The 16,819-nt window shown below is 36.5% G+C and overlaps 1 protein-coding gene across 1 annotated transcript in view; it reads left to right on the plus strand.

Annotated features, from left to right (window-relative positions):
* VPS35L (VPS35 endosomal protein sorting factor like) overlaps window positions 1-16,819 on the plus strand; it is a 46,175-nt gene that overhangs the window by 1,964 nt on the left and 27,392 nt on the right. Inside the window, exons 2-18 of the mRNA XM_005522927.3 lie at window positions 802-901; window positions 1,853-2,020; window positions 2,330-2,452; window positions 2,806-2,830; window positions 3,842-3,918; window positions 4,509-4,637; window positions 7,407-7,491; window positions 8,418-8,477; window positions 10,312-10,408; window positions 10,818-10,865; window positions 11,876-11,969; window positions 12,470-12,547; window positions 12,915-13,037; window positions 13,720-13,766; window positions 15,833-15,944; window positions 16,153-16,269; window positions 16,624-16,677. Coding sequence (XP_005522984.1) covers window positions 802-901; window positions 1,853-2,020; window positions 2,330-2,452; window positions 2,806-2,830; window positions 3,842-3,918; window positions 4,509-4,637; window positions 7,407-7,491; window positions 8,418-8,477; window positions 10,312-10,408; window positions 10,818-10,865; window positions 11,876-11,969; window positions 12,470-12,547; window positions 12,915-13,037; window positions 13,720-13,766; window positions 15,833-15,944; window positions 16,153-16,269; window positions 16,624-16,677 — 1,537 coding nt within the window. The remainder of the gene's footprint in view (window positions 1-801; window positions 902-1,852; window positions 2,021-2,329; window positions 2,453-2,805; window positions 2,831-3,841; window positions 3,919-4,508; window positions 4,638-7,406; window positions 7,492-8,417; window positions 8,478-10,311; window positions 10,409-10,817; window positions 10,866-11,875; window positions 11,970-12,469; window positions 12,548-12,914; window positions 13,038-13,719; window positions 13,767-15,832; window positions 15,945-16,152; window positions 16,270-16,623; window positions 16,678-16,819) is intronic.

Below are 16,819 nucleotides of genomic sequence, written 5' to 3' on the forward strand. Positions count from 1 at the left end.
CAGTGTCCTTACACTAATTTGAATGCAGTTGATTTTGGCCTGGAGATGCTGCGAGAGCTGTCAACAGTTAAAGAAATGTTATAATTGTGTAGCCAGAAAGAATTTGGAAGATTTTTCACCCAGATTCTGATTAACCCATGATGCAAATGAGCAATAAGAGTCATTGAACAATAGGACAATAGCAAAAGATCAAGAAAACAAATAAGCATGCAGATTTCACTGGACTCTTTCTTTTGCTCTGCTCTATCTCACTAGATGTCAAAAGTTTCTCCTTGGAGTGGCACAACCATAAATAATCTAATCTGTAATTCTTTATTAAGGAAACTTGGATTTTTTTGGGTATCTGCAGAAGAGATGGCTGCTTAGCACTGCTGAAAATCTTCCAAATGAGTTATGGCTTTGAGTAGGAATGGAATTATTTGAAAGTTTGGATTAATTCTTGTGGGAAAGATGTGTGTTATAAAGGGGAAGTGCTGTTTGATTTCATTAGGAGTCTGATTTTACTCATTCAGCTGAGGCAGTAGTGTGTGCTATAAACATTCTCAGGATCTTGAACAAAAACAAAAGAACAGCAGCTCTGCATGTTTCGAAGACTGAAAAAAAGTACAACTAAATGGCTGAAAGTAAAAATTCTCCAGTTTTAGTTTTATGTTATCTCAGTAGAGGGAAATTTGGATCTTTATGTTTGCTTATTTTTCAATGTTTTTTTTTGTAAATAAGCATCTGTGTGTATGTAGGCTATGCTTCTCTCTTAGTATGTGGTAATTTATATGCATATACACTTTCCCTTCACTCTTTAAGGCATGCAAGATCAAGGAACTATGTGTCAGAATCTGAAGTATGCAAACTGGAATCTGTACCCTTGGACTTTGGCGATTACCATCCATTGAAACCCATTACAGTGAGTTTTTTTGTGCTTTAGGAAAAAGAATCTGAATTCAGACTGATTGTGTTCCTCCTTTTACCTTTTTTTATGTCTGTTCCTTTAAAATTAAAAGGCTTTGAGACTGGTGGTGGTACTTGTGAAGTTGCTTTCTGTGCTAGTGACCTGTTGTAGGGGCAACAAAGTTTATTCTGTTTGCCCTTTACAGAAGTTTGCTGGTGCTGTTTGGTGTCAGAAAAAGTCTCCTGACAAACACAGCACCTCCAGGTAGTAGGTTTTCTTGGTTGTATTAAATGCTGAATAATGGATAAATTTAAAATCAAATTGTTGCATTACAAATGACCTGCATAATTGCTTGATGTAAGGTTTGGTTTTGGGTTAGCTTCCACTCAGCTGTGTGCTTTAAAACATTTATAATTTCTTTGATGAGTAAGAGGCTTTTAAAGAGGTACAGAAAAAATCCTGCTTCAAAGAGATGAGTTGCCCACTAATGAATGATAAATGGGCAGCAGCTTCTGCTCAGGAAGGTCAGCAGGGAGAGAAGATGGTGGTCTGAGGTATGGATTTGATGTTCTAGGCTTGAGTGTTCATACGAGAAAAGTAAAGCTGAAACTGGCAGAGGAAATTAAATAGCAAGAAAGAGTTTGGAAGACAGGGACAAACCTAATAAAATAGAGGAGGGGTACTAGAAAGATATTCAGAGTGGTTGTTCTTACAATTTTGTAGACCTAGAATTGGAAGGGAAAAAAAAAAGCAGTGGAAATGCTACAGAAGAGTGAATGCCTCCAGATTCTTGGAAAAGGGGGGACCTTAATGTAAATGCTGGTGCTTATTCCAAAGAATTTGTTTGATGTCTTCTTGCTTTCATTGCAACAGCACAATTTACGTAGCATATATTTGATGATTTATTAAAGAAAAGTGAGGGAAGAAAAAGCCTTTTTGTAAAATAGTTCTGAACTTTTTCTTTAGGTTACTGAATCCAAGACGAAGAAGATGAACCGGAAGGGAAGTACTTCTTCCACATCCTCCTCTTCCTCGAGTTCTATGATGGACCCACTGAGCAGTGTGTTGGATGGCACTGATCCCTTGTCATTGTTTGCAGCAGCTGCAGATCCTGTGACTACTGTTCCTCCCACGGTAACTCTGGGGGCAGTTAACTAAGTAAAATAAAACCAAAACCAAACCAAAATCATAAAGCCAACCCTGGATAAAATGTATTGTCTCACTAGTGAAGAGGTTAATATAGTAAATATACCATATTAATAGCATATTCTTTTTTGTTTACCTGCTTTTATCTGGTTTATGTTGACGTATTTATTTAAATAAGGATTTTTAAAAACTATTGTAACTTTTGAAAGGATCAGCTAGCACTTGAAACATTAAGTTGGCCTTTATCAGCCTTTTCTTCTTTTTCCAGATCTGTATTTAACTTTTGCACTGTTACAGGATGGTGCACGAAGGAAACGGGAAAAAGATGAGAGCTCAGCAGTAGGAAGTGACTTTGAACCATGGTCAAGCAAACGTGGTGAAATCCTTGCTAGATACACAACAACAGAGAAGCTTTCTATTGTAAGTGGTGGCTGCCACAGTTTTTTAATTTGTACTAGACCTTTAATGGATTTTGGATGTTGCTATTTTATAATTCTTTCATGGGTAAATACTGGTCTTCTAAATTTCAGTTTTATTGTTGTAGAAAACTGAATCACAAACTCTCGCTTGTAAAGATTGTTTTAGAGCTGAGTCCAAGTCTCTTGATATTTAGAAGCCATCACTTTGTCTTTTTTTAACAATGCAAATAACTTCTGATCTTGTGTCTTCTTCTAAATGATTAAAGAGTTAAATATCAGTGTAATTACCCTATGCATTCCTGGAATGCTAGTGAGTACATGTTTTCTAAGTCTGCTTTTTCTGCTTCCTCACAGAATCTGTACATGGGATCTGAAAAAGGTGAGCACTTTCTTTACCAGTAATAGGGTTTGCTTGAGGCAGAGTGCAGTGACAGGTTTGTGGTTAAGAATAGTTGAAATGTGTTTTCCTGCCTCCCCATTCTGACATCATGGTCCTTGCTTTTTTGTGGGTAAGATGTCCGGATATTTATTTAAAATAATTATTGAAAATAAGGCACCCATCCACCTTGTCTTTTATTCCTGTGGACTTACGAATTTGTGATTATTTCACTGCACTGCCTTCCACTGTAGCTTAAAACTTTCTTCCATTTAAACTGAGAAATGATGTTTTGAAGATCATGTTTATCAACTCTTCTGGTAGCTGGAAGGAAAGCAAACAAGTCCTTTGGGAACTTGTTCAGTTATTCTTTTTACATGAAAGTGAAGTGATTTCAACTGTATGGTGGGTGTTAAAAAAAGAACCAAATATTAAATATTTTATCACGTTTTCTAGCAAAGAGAATCTGGGCAGTAATCATAGCATAGTAAATCAGGATTTTTATATATGAATAAACATGCAGCATTTCAGCATCTGCAAAAATATAAAATACTTCTTTACAATGAGAGTGGTCAAACACTAAAAATGGATGTTCAGACAGAGTGTGACATCTATATCCTTAGATACCTTTAAATTGACTGGATATAAACCTGTGCAACTGTTACAACTTAAGAATTGGATGGGCTTTTAGGAGGAGAGTTGGGCACAGACCTCCAAAGAGCTTTTCTATCCTTAATTATCCCATGGTTCTATCTGGTGATTATTTTCTTACTGGTAAGACTTGTGGGAAAATCCATTTATATCCAATTTTCATTACTTGTTACTGCCCTTGTTCAAAGTGAATGAACTGTAGGTATGTTTAGATATGTGTCTTCAGGAATAGTCATTAAATTAATTGAACCACTTGTCTTCTGTCACAGAAGCTGGTCCATGTCAGGCTCCTTCAGGTTTGTTTCTCTTTAGAAGTCTAAGTGTTTAAATGTTAAAGAAAATTACATCTGTAATTCTTTTCAGGAAAATCCACAACTACTGGTTCAGCAGTTTCTGAAAAAGTGAGGACAAGGTTGGAAGAACTGGATGATCTGGAAGAGGTGAGAAAGTTTTCTGATGAAATTACAGCATCATTATAACAGTGAAAAGAATTGTGAAATAAAAATCTTTTGTGAAGCCTTTAAAAAAGGTCCTGATTCTGCAAGTGCACTATTTAGATAAAGATGTACTTTCTGTTGGAATCCTCTAGTAATTTTAATCCTTATTGTTACAGGATTCAGGCAGAATCATATTTTTATATCACTAGAAATTGTGTTTTCAAAATTCACCTGATCTACTGGTATTGATTTCCCTTCTTACTGCTGTAAAACTTGGTGGAGACCTGTAGTCTTAACATCTGATAATTCTGGTTACCCCTGTTGCAGATGCTGCATATGTTTACCTGAGTTTAATTTAAGTTACAGTTATGAGCTTGATAGAAATACTGAGTACTGAAGTTATTTCTCAAGCTGCAGTATTTTATTGTGCAAAAGTGAGATGTTTCATAAGCTACTTTCCTAAGATCTGAAGGGAAGTTGTAATAAATTTTGTAGGATTCTCCCCCACAACATGGTGATTTGAGTCTATAACAACACTCTCCTTCCTTCCTTCCCTCCTGCTCTTATTAAATGGGTTTGTGTTTTCTTGCCAGGGGTCGCAGAAAGAGCTGTTGAATTTGACTCAGCAGGATTACATGAACCGAATTGAAGAACTGAACCAGTCTTTAAAGGATGCATGGTCCTCAGATCAAAAAGTAAAAGCTCTCAAAATAGTAATCCAGGTCAGTTTTATATCTTTGTTCTATGCAGAACCAGTGAGATAGGTGATATAACTTGTCCAGTTTCCTTCTTGGGAAAAGAAGGGTTTCTACTTTTTTTTCTGTTACTTTCTTTTGTTCTTCTCTGAAGCACATTGCTTCTAGAGTTTTATGACTTCTGACAATAGTTGGATTTTCAGCTTTGTTGTTATGTATTGGTTTTGACTAGGTTAAGTGGGATGGAATTCTCACTGAGTCACCAGATGACAGATGTGGAAATTTTACCTGCTTAAGGATAGTTAGAACAAATAGCATGTAGCAATATCAGCTCTTTGTAGGACATTAATTTACTTTTCTGTCCTCTCCTTCAGCCCCTTGCTCCCCACAAATAATACCAGAATAGCTTTTTGAACACCAGAATTTTACCCATCCAGACTTAGAAGGGCAATTAAATAAAGGGATTTAGGACCTTAGCAAGCTACCAAAAACAGCTCCAGATTTTTAAAATTGTGTGTATGGGGTTTGTTTTTGTTTGTTTGTTTGTTTGAGAACTTGTGCATAGTCTTCCTTCGGGTCATTTGGGGTGATGTGCTTTGAGGAGGGCATGGGGAAATAGGACAGTTAAATGCTCTTTTGTTTGGTTTGGCCTTTAAAAAAGGCCAGAGGCAGAGTGCAGCAGAGGACGGATGAGATAATGACATCCTTAAAAGCTGTAAAACTGATGTAATGCTCATAGTCATCCAGGGGGGTTATATAAAGTCAGGATTTTTTTGGTCATTATGGATACTCTTGTGAAAACTGCTTGAAATAATTTCATCTTAAATTGTGGTAAAGACAAAAAAGGAAATGTAACATTAATGAAGTGAGATCAAACAATTATATGTGACCTATGGTGACTAATGTACTATTGTAATACTATGAAATCAGCACTATTGTTCTTTTTTAAAAAATCCATATATAGGATTGTGAAGTGTGAATATTGTCTTTGGATGAGAAGAAAAGCAGCAGGGATGTACTGTACTTAGAGTGTTTTGTGTGTAAAAATATATATGTGTGTGATAATGAAGTGATAATCTATGCATTGATACTTTCATATGTTCTTTTGCAACTGGTTCACAAACAATTTTGAAATAATGTAGTTTCTAACAGGTGATCCAGTGCTTCCTTTCAGGAAAGTGGTGCCAAAGTTGAATGTGTTTTATCTCTGCTGAAGTGTTGTTCACCTAGCACTTAATGCTGCAGATGCTCATCACTAATTGAAAGACTGGCTAAGAATGAAATAGGTACTTGTGTAATAAATGAATTGAAAAGTTTAATGAAGGATAATAATTCTATAGTTATTAAGCAGGATAGGGTAGAATCCTCATTGAACTTTACTTGTGCTTCTTCCTGCAGAGTGCTGTATCCCCTGAATGCGCTGAGCAGTTCTCTTGGCATCAGGCTGTGGTTATATGCATAGTCTGTCATTATTATTACAGACTGGTTAGTATGCAGTAGGAGGAGTGAGTTTGACTTCTGGTTAGGAAAATTTTTTCACCTGAAGGGTGAAATCACTTGACCAGAGTGCTCAGGGCAGTGGTGACATCACTATCCTTGGAGGTATTTAAAAGATGTGTAGATGTGGCACTTGGGGATATTTTTTATTGGTGATCTTGGCAGTGATGGATTAAAGGTTGGACTCAACAGTCTTCAAGGTCTTTTCCAACCTAAGCAATTCCTCAAGTGCCTTTTTTCAAGATACTTTACTTGTCAAGTTGGAGTTGCTAAGTTGGAGTATGCTAAGCTACTTAGAGTAAGCTGAAGTAAGTTGATTATGTGTGTGAGTTCTAAGAAAAGTGGTAATGGTGATGGAGAGAGAAAGGATGGAGCTCATAGAAAATAGTGTCAGTCTTGGAGACCAGAGAAAATGCCAGGCCAGAGGCCACATTTGGCTTAAGCAAGGAAGAGGTGGGTTTCTCTCCCCAGTCAGTCATTCCCCTGTTTTCTTTTGGTAGAAGCTGGTTTTTTGTGAGTAACCTTCTGCCAAACTTTTTTGACTCCAGTTTAATCTTGGAAAACAAAGTATAGCTTAATTAAATATCTTAGAAATATCTTTATTCCTCAGTGTGTATTTTGAATTCATACAATCAATGGACATATTTCTTCTTGGCCTGAATGAGAGTAGAACTAAGTGAGTGATAGATTTTCAAATGTGACTGTGTACCAGCCATCATTGTAGTCCAAATGCCATGATCAGGTTGTGTCCCAGTGGGTGGTGATTGATTACAGAGTCCTCCCTGGAGCTGGCTGTCCCTCAGTCTGTTTCCAGAATGATTGAACTAGTTATGTCAGCTGCAGAAATGCATTGGAAAGCTCATTAACTACACTCTTAAAATTGTTTCTTAATTTAATCTATATTACATTTTGTGTTTGATATGGATGCTTAGAGAGATGGTGAAAAACTGAACGCCATCCTTAAAAAAAGTGATTTTAGAGAAGAAGTGCCTTTTAATGCTTTGTCAGGGAGTGAATTAGTCTCGCCTGAACAAATGCACAGATCTTCATGGTCACCTGATACTCAGCATTGTAGGTTACCCTGTATAAAAGAAAACCAGGTCTGTGTAGCTTTGGAAATGAAGCCTGAAAATTACAACAGGCACCATGGTCTGCTATGTTAAATGTCCTTGTGCTTCATAGTTCATGTTGGCCCTTTGCATCTGTGTATATTCATCCATTCCAGCTTTTCTGGAGTAAAAACACAAACTTGTATTGGCTTCTAAAAATGTTTGTTTGTTTGTTTTTTTCTCCTTCTAGTGTTCTAAGCTTCTCTCAGACACAACAGTAATCCAGTTTTATCCAAGTAAATTTGTTTTAATTACAGATATCCTTGATACTTTTGGTGAGTATCTACTGTGCCAGACTTATTACACAATTGTTAATAAGATTATTTTTTGTAATGTTAGAAAGCATCAGAGTTATCCAAAAAGGATTTAGTTTTAACATGGAATATTTCCAACAAAAACATTTGGACACCAATAGTAAACATGGTATATAATTGTAGAAAAATCTCCTAAGAGCAAAGTCCTTAAGATAAAAATACTTAATATTGTGGTTCTGTCCTTTAGGTATTAGTGAACATCTAGAACAAAATGTTAGGAAAAATCATGATCTCTGAATTTTGAAATTTAAAACACATTGTCATTATAAAAATATTTTGATTTTGGCAGCCTTTTGACTCAATATTTCATTATTTTTGTATTTGAAGAATAGAAGTCAGAAAGTTTTCTTTGGCTGAATAGGGACTATAAAATGATCAGAATGTAGTTACTGATTTTTTTAATATATTTTTAAACTTGTGAAATTGTCATCCACTTCATGTGACTCTATTATTTTTCTGCCATGTTATGGAAAAGATTTACAATGATATTCAAAGTTGAAGGGTATTTTGGTGCCAGCAGGATATGCTACAACATAGATCAAATTGTTTTTTCAGGCCGTGCTTCCTCTTTGTGCTCCTTCCTACTTGCTGAAAGCTGCTGGAGATAACATAATATCCAAACTCAGTAAAGTCAGGACACCAGCTGTCCTTTCCTGGCCTGGGAGGAATCTGACCTGTGTGTTACCTCTGCACTTAAGGGAGCCAGAGAATGTTTTTATAGTGTGAGAAGTGCTAAATCACATTTCAGCCTCACTAGAGGGCAGCAAAATGTCAGTGTTCTAGGAAGCTTTTTCCATCTAATTTCAGTCTATGTTGGAAACCTTTGTACCAACATCTTGTGTTTTATCATTTGTTAATTTGTTTTTATTTTTTTATTTTTTAACCAGGGAAACTGGTGTATGAAAGAATTCTGTCAATGTGCGTGGATAACCGAGTCTCTCTACCAGGTAACTTTGTGTTTGTTTCCACTGTGCTCCAGAAAAAAAACATGCCCAACCTTGAGGAAGGTTAAACAGGACCATTGCTACTCTATCTCCTGTAGAAACAGTTCTGATTTGAATCTAGTAGCTTACAGTTTTTAACAGAGTAAAATCCATTGCTTTCAGCTTCTGCTGTCCACAGTGTTCATGCAAAATTACGTTTTAATTGTGAAGGATATACCTAAGATATAATGAAGTGTGCATGTGGCTCTGCTGTTACTAAATGTAAACTGGGTCTTCCTGAGCTTGAAATCACAAAGAATCATGTAAATTCTCTAATACAGATTTTATTAGGAGGAGGGAGAATTAAACAGGAATGGCCAAATTAGATGAAGGAAGACTTTTTTTTTTTCCTTCTTTGTCATAGTATATGCTCTCTTCTGGGAGTACTATAGTTTAGTAGCTTAAGGTTAATGACAGAAATGTAACAAAGCTAAGAGTCTCAGTTTTTGGTAAATAGATGTTTTTGTTGCTACACTGAAAACTTGATAGTTTTGCTGTAATAAAAGGAGAATTTTGGAAGTAGCAGCAGGCTGTTTCTAGCATAATCTTTATCATCTGGGCCCTTTTTCTTTTTTCAGTTTAAGTTCCAACACAATGTAAAAATCTAATTTGACATTGCAGGTGAAAGAACCTCTTTAGCAAGAAATTGAAACATTCCATGGAAAACATAGGCATTTCCTGGCAGTTTGGAGTGCATTAAGTGCACATCCTTTCAAGATGAAACATTCTGTAGTTGGCAGTGGAACAGTACCATTAGTTTGCAGTTAAATCCATAGGATTGGAGCTGTAAACTAGAAACTGACAAATACTGAAATTTGAAATGAACCTAGAGAGAACAGTTAAGATAAACTTGGTTGTTGCAGATCTGTCAAACTGCTCTTACAAACATTAATGAAGGCAGGCAGTTCCCATAGCACGTCACAATTTCTGGGCACAGTTGCCTCTGTTTTGGAGAGCTGAGCTCCTGCTGCAGCTGCCAGAGGCATTGCTGGTGGGAACTTCCCAAGCAGCTCTAAAAGCAGGAGAGAGAAGGAAAATCTGTGCTGTGCTGACTGTGCATGTGAACCTTTGGGGATTTCAGGCCCAACCTCTGAGCTTGTCCCTTGGGGACCAAATGAAAACAAAGTTCAATGAGAACTCCTGAGGTCCTAGATGAGAAAGATACTGAGTGCAGGGAGTTCTAACATGTGGCTTCTCTTATGTTGGAAGTCAGAAACTTTCTTGTGGAGCTTCTTATCTTGTGGAGGCAGAATTGGGAGAGCACTGGTGTTCTAAATGGTTTCACAAGGAGTTTGTGAGGGGTTATGTTCAGTGTGCAGAAACAAGGTTTTTGTCCATATTCATTATTTCCTACTTCTTGCAATAGCATTATTTAAAATTTATATTAGCCTTTTAAAATAAACAATTTTAGTGCTTAAATCTCTTTTGCATGTTCTCTAGTCATTATAGATTTATGTACGTGTGTTTGTTACAGATTCTCTGTATTTTCTTTTTTTTTACAATTTCTGATTTTGGAAGAGCAGAGGCAGAGGTTGAATTCTCAGTAGCTGCTCTGAGATAAGCCCCAAGTGCTTGAATTCAGGTTCTGAAATGATATTTACTACAAGATTGTTACCTTTTCTTGTTATGTACTCAGCTCTGACTGCTGCTCAAGAGAGCTGAGAAGCAGATGTATTGCCAAGCTTATTATTGTGCACTTCATTTCTTGATGAATGGAAAGAGAGTACAGTTTTAAACCTAACATGAATAGTAACTTGTTTACAGAAAGAATGTAACTATTTCTGAGTTGTTTTCCCAGATAATTTTTCTCCAGAGAGTGTTAATGATACGGCTAAAGAAACTTGCTTAAACTGGTTTTTCAAGATTGCTTCAATCAGAGAACTCATTCCCAGATTGTATCCTTGTCAAATGAGACCCTCAGAGTGTGTCTGCAGTTTTTTTGTAGGTTTTTGCAGAAGTGAACATGTTTGTTTCAATAAAACCCACAGGACCTGATGTTTATACTGGCTTTGTTTTGTTTGTTTCAGGCTGTATGTTTTGAAAGTACTTTTGAGTCATGTTTCATAGTAAACCGAATGCTTAATTATTGGCTCTGAGCAGTTTGGCAGTGACAAAATAGAGATGATGCATGAAAAATTTTGAAATAAAATTATGTAGATAAATTGTAAAAATCAGCAAAGTGTAGTGACATTAATTAGAGAAGGCCTTAAAATAGTTTGGTCAATATTCATTTGGTGTATGTTTGCTTCAGGTTTTTCATTGGTGTGAATCTTAGTTTTTTTCCTTAACTTGGCTTCAATTTAGTTATGTGGAAGCAGCAATACTGAAGTGCAATAAATTCCTATCCAAAACGTAAGAATGATGTTAAATATGGGAAGGAAGTGAATGGGCAGACTTTGGAACTAATTCAATGAATTAAGCATGAGAGTTCTGTGATTAGTAGTGGGTAGGATCTTAGCAGAACTGAGAAGCAGTACAGAAAAGTTTAGGAATTTTTAATGAGAATACCATGAAAAAAATTAAAGGTGAACTGTGATATACTTTGAAATACAATGGTGCTCTCAGTTTTCAAATGTATGTACAAATGTTGTGATATCAGGTATCACAAATCCAAAATTGTGCAAATTGAAAACTAGTGGCTTCTGATGGTGGAGGGAAAGGAAGATTTTTGACATGAGGAGTGGAAAAAGACAGGATAGAAAAGTGAAAGGAAAATATTGATGTCATAGTGGGAGAGACAGAGTAAGAGAAATCATTTAGGAACAATGAACCTCTATCTATTGAAAACTTTGGTATAAGTTTAATGTGTTGCCAAACAGTGCCAGCTGCTGAGCAGAAAATGTTCCTTCCCTTATAATTGTCCTTCTTCAGTTATATTTTGAAATGAGTATTGGATGCCAAATTGCTACTATAGTGACAACTTTATTATCCCTAAAATGCAGTTCTTTTACTGGAATTAGTGGGCCTCATATCCAGGCACTAGTACAGCTCTGTCAAAAAGGACCTGTGGGAAAATGAGACATGGAAGGAGTTCTGCCAATTCTGCTTTAAGCATCTGGTGTCCTTACATTGAGTTACAGCTTTTCCATAGCTCTGCTGTTCTCCGAGCTAGAGGAGGAGTTCTTTAGTTTTGTCTTGCTCTGAATAGCAAATACTGCAGTTTGAATATAGGATATGTACTACTGTACAAAGAGAATTTTACTTATGAAATAAATTTTTGTGCTAGTATCCTTTATCTTTGATAGATATTTCTATAACTCATGCTCAATTCTTAGCCTACAAGGCAGCTACTAAAGTTATCTGTAGGTGATACAATTCTGTTATTGACTGTTGAAGCTCATTTTCATTTCTGATAAAAACAGGGGCATTTCGGAATGTCTCCCACGGTTAACATCTATGATCAGAGGAATTGGAGATCCACTGGTTGCAGTCTATGCCAGAGCATACCTTTGCAGGGTAGGCTGTCATTTACCTCCTCTGATCTGTATCAAAGATTTATTGCAGCCAGTGCTGCCACTGCTTCAAGGAACTACTGCTTTTGTCTCAAGTAGTCAGCAGCTTGTCTCTTTCTTTCAGTAGACAAACAAAAAATTACTTCTCTTCTGTTTTATGAATGGGGAATCTCTATTTAAGTGTTTGTAATAAGTAAGAATAATTTCATGTGCTGCTGTAGGTTGTTGCAGTGCACTGGAGTAGATGCTGATTTCCTCAGTGCTTACAGATATTTGAGCTGATGTTAGGATCTGTTTAAAAACAGCTGTAACTGCCTCAGGGTAGTTTCTAGTGGGCATGACTATAATAGTAAGCAAGGAAATAATCAGTCAAAAGCATGTGATTCAGTGCTGTTTGTTGATTTGATGTGTGTGACTTGGGTGTATTCCTTCAAGAAAGGCATTTTTATCTCACTGTGAAGGAGAATTGATAGAGGCCTATAAAATATTTTTCTTTTAATACAGGTTGGGATGGAAGTGGCACCACAACTCAAAGAAAGCCTGAACAAAAATTTTTTTGACTTTCTCCTAACATTTAAACAAGTAAGCAAATAAGTTTTATTTGCAAAATCAGATAAATACACTCCTTAATCAAACTGTCACATACTTCAAAAGAATCTTAGAAGTTCTCAAATGTAGGGGTGTTTCTGCATCCAGATATAGTATGGGAAATTTTACATACATTCTGATAAGCTGAAACTGCTCTATTCAGCATGTTTTCAGACTTGAATAATATATGTTAGGAGCTTGATATATTTTTCTGCCAGCTTGCAAGGAATGCTTCAGAATATCTGTACTTTTCTGCTACTATCTGTTGTTATTTCCATTCATATACAAACTTTGACCTGTTTGGCATATCTCCCATTAAATACCTTTTCACAGCAACATGTTTTGTCTCTTATTTCAACAGATACACGGGGATACAGTTCAGAACCAGCTGGTGGTGCAATGTGTGGAGATCCCTTTGTATTTGACCCTATATTCTCCTGCTATAGACTGGATTTTGCAGTGTATTGCATACCATGCTCCAGATGTAAGTGAACGTGGTAGTGTTCAATACTAAAGGAAGTGTTGTGGTGGAGAGTTAATTTTGCCTACTGAAAAAACCACCCCTCAGGCAGTTCTTACATGAGTGTGAAGACGAGTGAAAAAAGCCTACATAGGACTGTCTGATGCTCTTTTCTGTATGGGAACAATGTTTGCTTCCACAAAGCTCAGGTGTGACCACTTCAAGTTCATAGGCAGTATTTCTGTTTGTTTCTTGCTGTCTTTAGCTAGTTTAATCTTTATTTCCTGAATTCATCAGTTTCTTCTGTCATACAGATATACAAATGATTTGACTAAAACAGTAGCTTAACATACTTAACAGGCTGTTTCAACCTCTGCCAGTTTGGCGGAGTTTTTATCTCTCCTGCCAGAGATAACTGACCTGGCTGGCAAATAGTGATTACCTGTAGCAATGGCATGGATGAAGGATTGCAGATTTGACTTCCATAAAATGGTGGTTTTGGTTGAAATGCCACTGTACCTGTTCCAGAAGATGTGTTTTATGTTGTGCTACACCATTGTTTTGCTGTAAATATAACATAAGAGAGGACTATTGGAATGTATTGAAGAGATAATTAAAACACCTTTTAATAGATTTCAGTACAGTAATTAAGCTAAATATATTTGCAGAATTTCTATTCACTAATTTTAATAAGTAATTTTTCCAGGTTCTGCTTACTGAGATGATGGAAAGATGCAAAAAGCTGGGGAACAAGTAAGTGTTGCAGAGTGTAGAAGACAGGAGTCTGTAATGAGTACCCCTGAGTCCCTGGAATAATGTTCTCTCTCTCTTTTTTGGAAACAGTTTGGATGCATAGTGCAGCTTTCATTCTCCCAGTAGCTTACTAAATCATGATTATGAACATCTGTTTTCCAGAGATGAATTCTAAAATATGGTAGATTACTTGTCAAGCCAAAGTTAATTAGTTTAACTTGGTTGCTGCATTCTGGCTCATAAGCCAAAGTCTAGGAATCTAATGTGTTCTCGGTTAGCCACGTCTCTAATTCCTGGTTTTGCTTCACTATTCTGGCTTTTCCTCCCCTTCTTTCCTCTATCCTCCGCTGGCTACTGGCAGGCCATACATGCATTCAGCAAGTGAAGTTGTAAACCTGCTGGCAACCTTTGGAACGTGGTAATACTTAGGGAATTGCTTTTTCAATATTAAAATTAGTATCTCAAACATCTCCTAGAAGTCTTTGTGCAGGGTACTTGGGTTCAGGAAGATGGTCTGGTCTGAAAGTTGGATGTACTTACTGAGATTTGTGAATGCAGTCTGCCTTGTTGATGGGCTCCTCTCTGTTCATTTTTATTGGGTAGCTTGGCTGAGTTCAGTAAAAGTTTTTTAGCTATCTATTTTTTTTTCTGATGTGCTTTGTACAGTACAATTCTGCAGCAGCTGAAGAACTAAAATATGTTAATCACTTTGCTGAGGAATGCCAGCATTCTGTGACTGAGCTAAGGAGCATGGGGAAAGCATGATTTAAAAAATGTGCTGTGAAAGTGGTATTGTATCAGAGTGTGTAGAACAGATAAAAATAATTCACATTCTCTGATGTACAAATTGTTTTGGACAGGTATTGATTTGTTTTGTGGAACTTACTTTCAAATCAACTTTCAGCATTTTTCACAGTGAAGATGGGCTAGGTTCCTCCTCTTTGTTCCTGTTTTCTCTTTGAAGAAAGGATAAAATGTTGAGTATAATGACTTTATTTTAAAGAAATGTATTTGGGACCTGTCTTTTTTATTGGGAAGTTGAGTAATCCAGTTTAAAACAGTAGTCTTCCAAAGTGGAGTTCTGTGTTTTTGTATCTTCTCATGACTGTCAAAATATTACAAAGCAAGAGGCATCAGGATATAAATCTTTAAATAATCTCAATATGTTCCATGAGCTACTTTGCAGCCATCTAAGTGAAAAGTGACAGCCTGCTCTCTGTATTGCAAAGCACAGACCTGGTGAACTGGAAGTGCTTGTCTAATGATAAAATGCAAATTCCAGTCAAATTGTGATGAGACCACTAAGGCTTAGGCAGAAACACAGAAACTGCTGGGTTATTTTAAGCACTCCACAGAATTTCCCTCAAGGTAAACTGCCTTGTATTCAAACTGTCTGTTTGAGACTGGTGAAGGGCACAATGTTTTATGAGGCAGCTTCTTGAGCTAACTCATGGCTGAGTAAACTGGATGTTACAGGATGATGCAGGGAGTTCACTCTTCCATTGTGGCTTTGGCTTGATGGTAACACCAATACCTGTCTGAATGTTTAATCAGAAATGTCTAAATATGTCATTGTCAGTTATCACATGACTGTGACTTCGGATTTATTTTAATCCTATCAATGTGGCTTTTATAATGCATATATAATTAATTAGTAAAAATTTAAATAGAGATTTGCTGTCTCTAAGTATTCTTCTGAACTGTAGTTAAACAGAGAGTAAGTTTCTAAATGTAAGCTACTACTGGTTTGCTTGATATTTCTAGAAAATTCCTGCTAAAATGATGGCTTCAGAAACACCTGCGTGGAATAAGTATTTTACAGGCTGGGTTACCTTTTCTTATCTGGTGGCTTAATGTTTTCTTGTTTTGCTTATGCATTATTAATCCTCATCAAAGCAGGCTTGATTTGTGTGAGAGTCTTTTTTCCTTATTATCTTTCTTCTTTTAAAATTTACAATAGATGCTGGACAGTTGTTAGCCTAAGAAGTTCAGATTAATGTAAATGCAGGTATTACTAAATCTGGGTTGCTGTTGAGCTTTATTGATTTATGTTGTGTTCATTGCAGTGCTTTGCTGTTGAATTCAGTAATGTCGGCATTCAGAGCAGAGTTTATTGCTGCGAGATCAATGGACTTCATTGGCATGATTAAGGAGTGTGATGAGTCTGGATTCCCAAAGGTAACATTTTGTATCTAATTTGTAACAATTCCTTTTCTTTGACAGAGGTCTTTATGCTCTTAGCTGCCAACATAACTTGTGTGTCACTTGAATAAAGTTTTTCAAGTGTTTTGATCTGAAAATCTTTCTGCACACTGTACCTGCCAGACCAGTCTTGGAGGGACGTGCATTGTCTGCTTTTAATTAAAAAATTCTCATTAACTTTCAGCATCTCCTCTTTCGCTCCCTGGGATTAAACTTGGCATTGGCTGATCCTCCTGAAAATGATCGCCTTCAAATATTAAATGAAGCCTGGAAGGTTATAACAAAGCTGAAGAATCCACAGGTGAGTTACTGTCCATTCTGTTTCACCACTGATTCTGTGTTTAGAGCAAAGCTGTAGCCAGTTGTTCAGTAAGCACGTGCTTAGCATGACATTGTTAACCTTTTCTAAATGCACACAGCTGCAAAAAAAATGTGATGGCTGTAATATCTTTGGGTCAACCCTGCTTTTCTTAGCTCTTCTGAAGCACAACTTAATTTTACATAACATTATTAAACAAATGCAGTTTTGGAGGCCTAGATCCTTAGGTCTGCATGAATCATACCTCAGGAGTTAATTCTTTTAAATGTAACTTTTGCAAGTGTATTTCTCAGTCTCCTGCAAATATTGGTAATCATAAGACACATGTTTTTCTAGGATTATATCAACTGTGCTGAAGTGTGGGTGGAGTATACGTGCAGACACTTTACGGTAGGTGAAAATTACTTTGTTTCCTTTGAATTTTTCTGATACAGAATAAGTGGCTGTTTTAGCAGTCTGGTATTAAAGATGGAAAGGCTTTGACTATTCTGTATAAATGTGTAGGAATGAAAAAATGTGTTTCCTTTCATGA

Source organism: Pseudopodoces humilis, chromosome 18 (assembly GCF_049639895.1).
Source record: "Pseudopodoces humilis isolate 2021_Gansu_Grassland_sample_001 chromosome 18, ASM4963989v1, whole genome shotgun sequence".
NCBI classification, from domain to species: Eukaryota; Metazoa; Chordata; class Aves; order Passeriformes; family Paridae; genus Pseudopodoces; species Pseudopodoces humilis.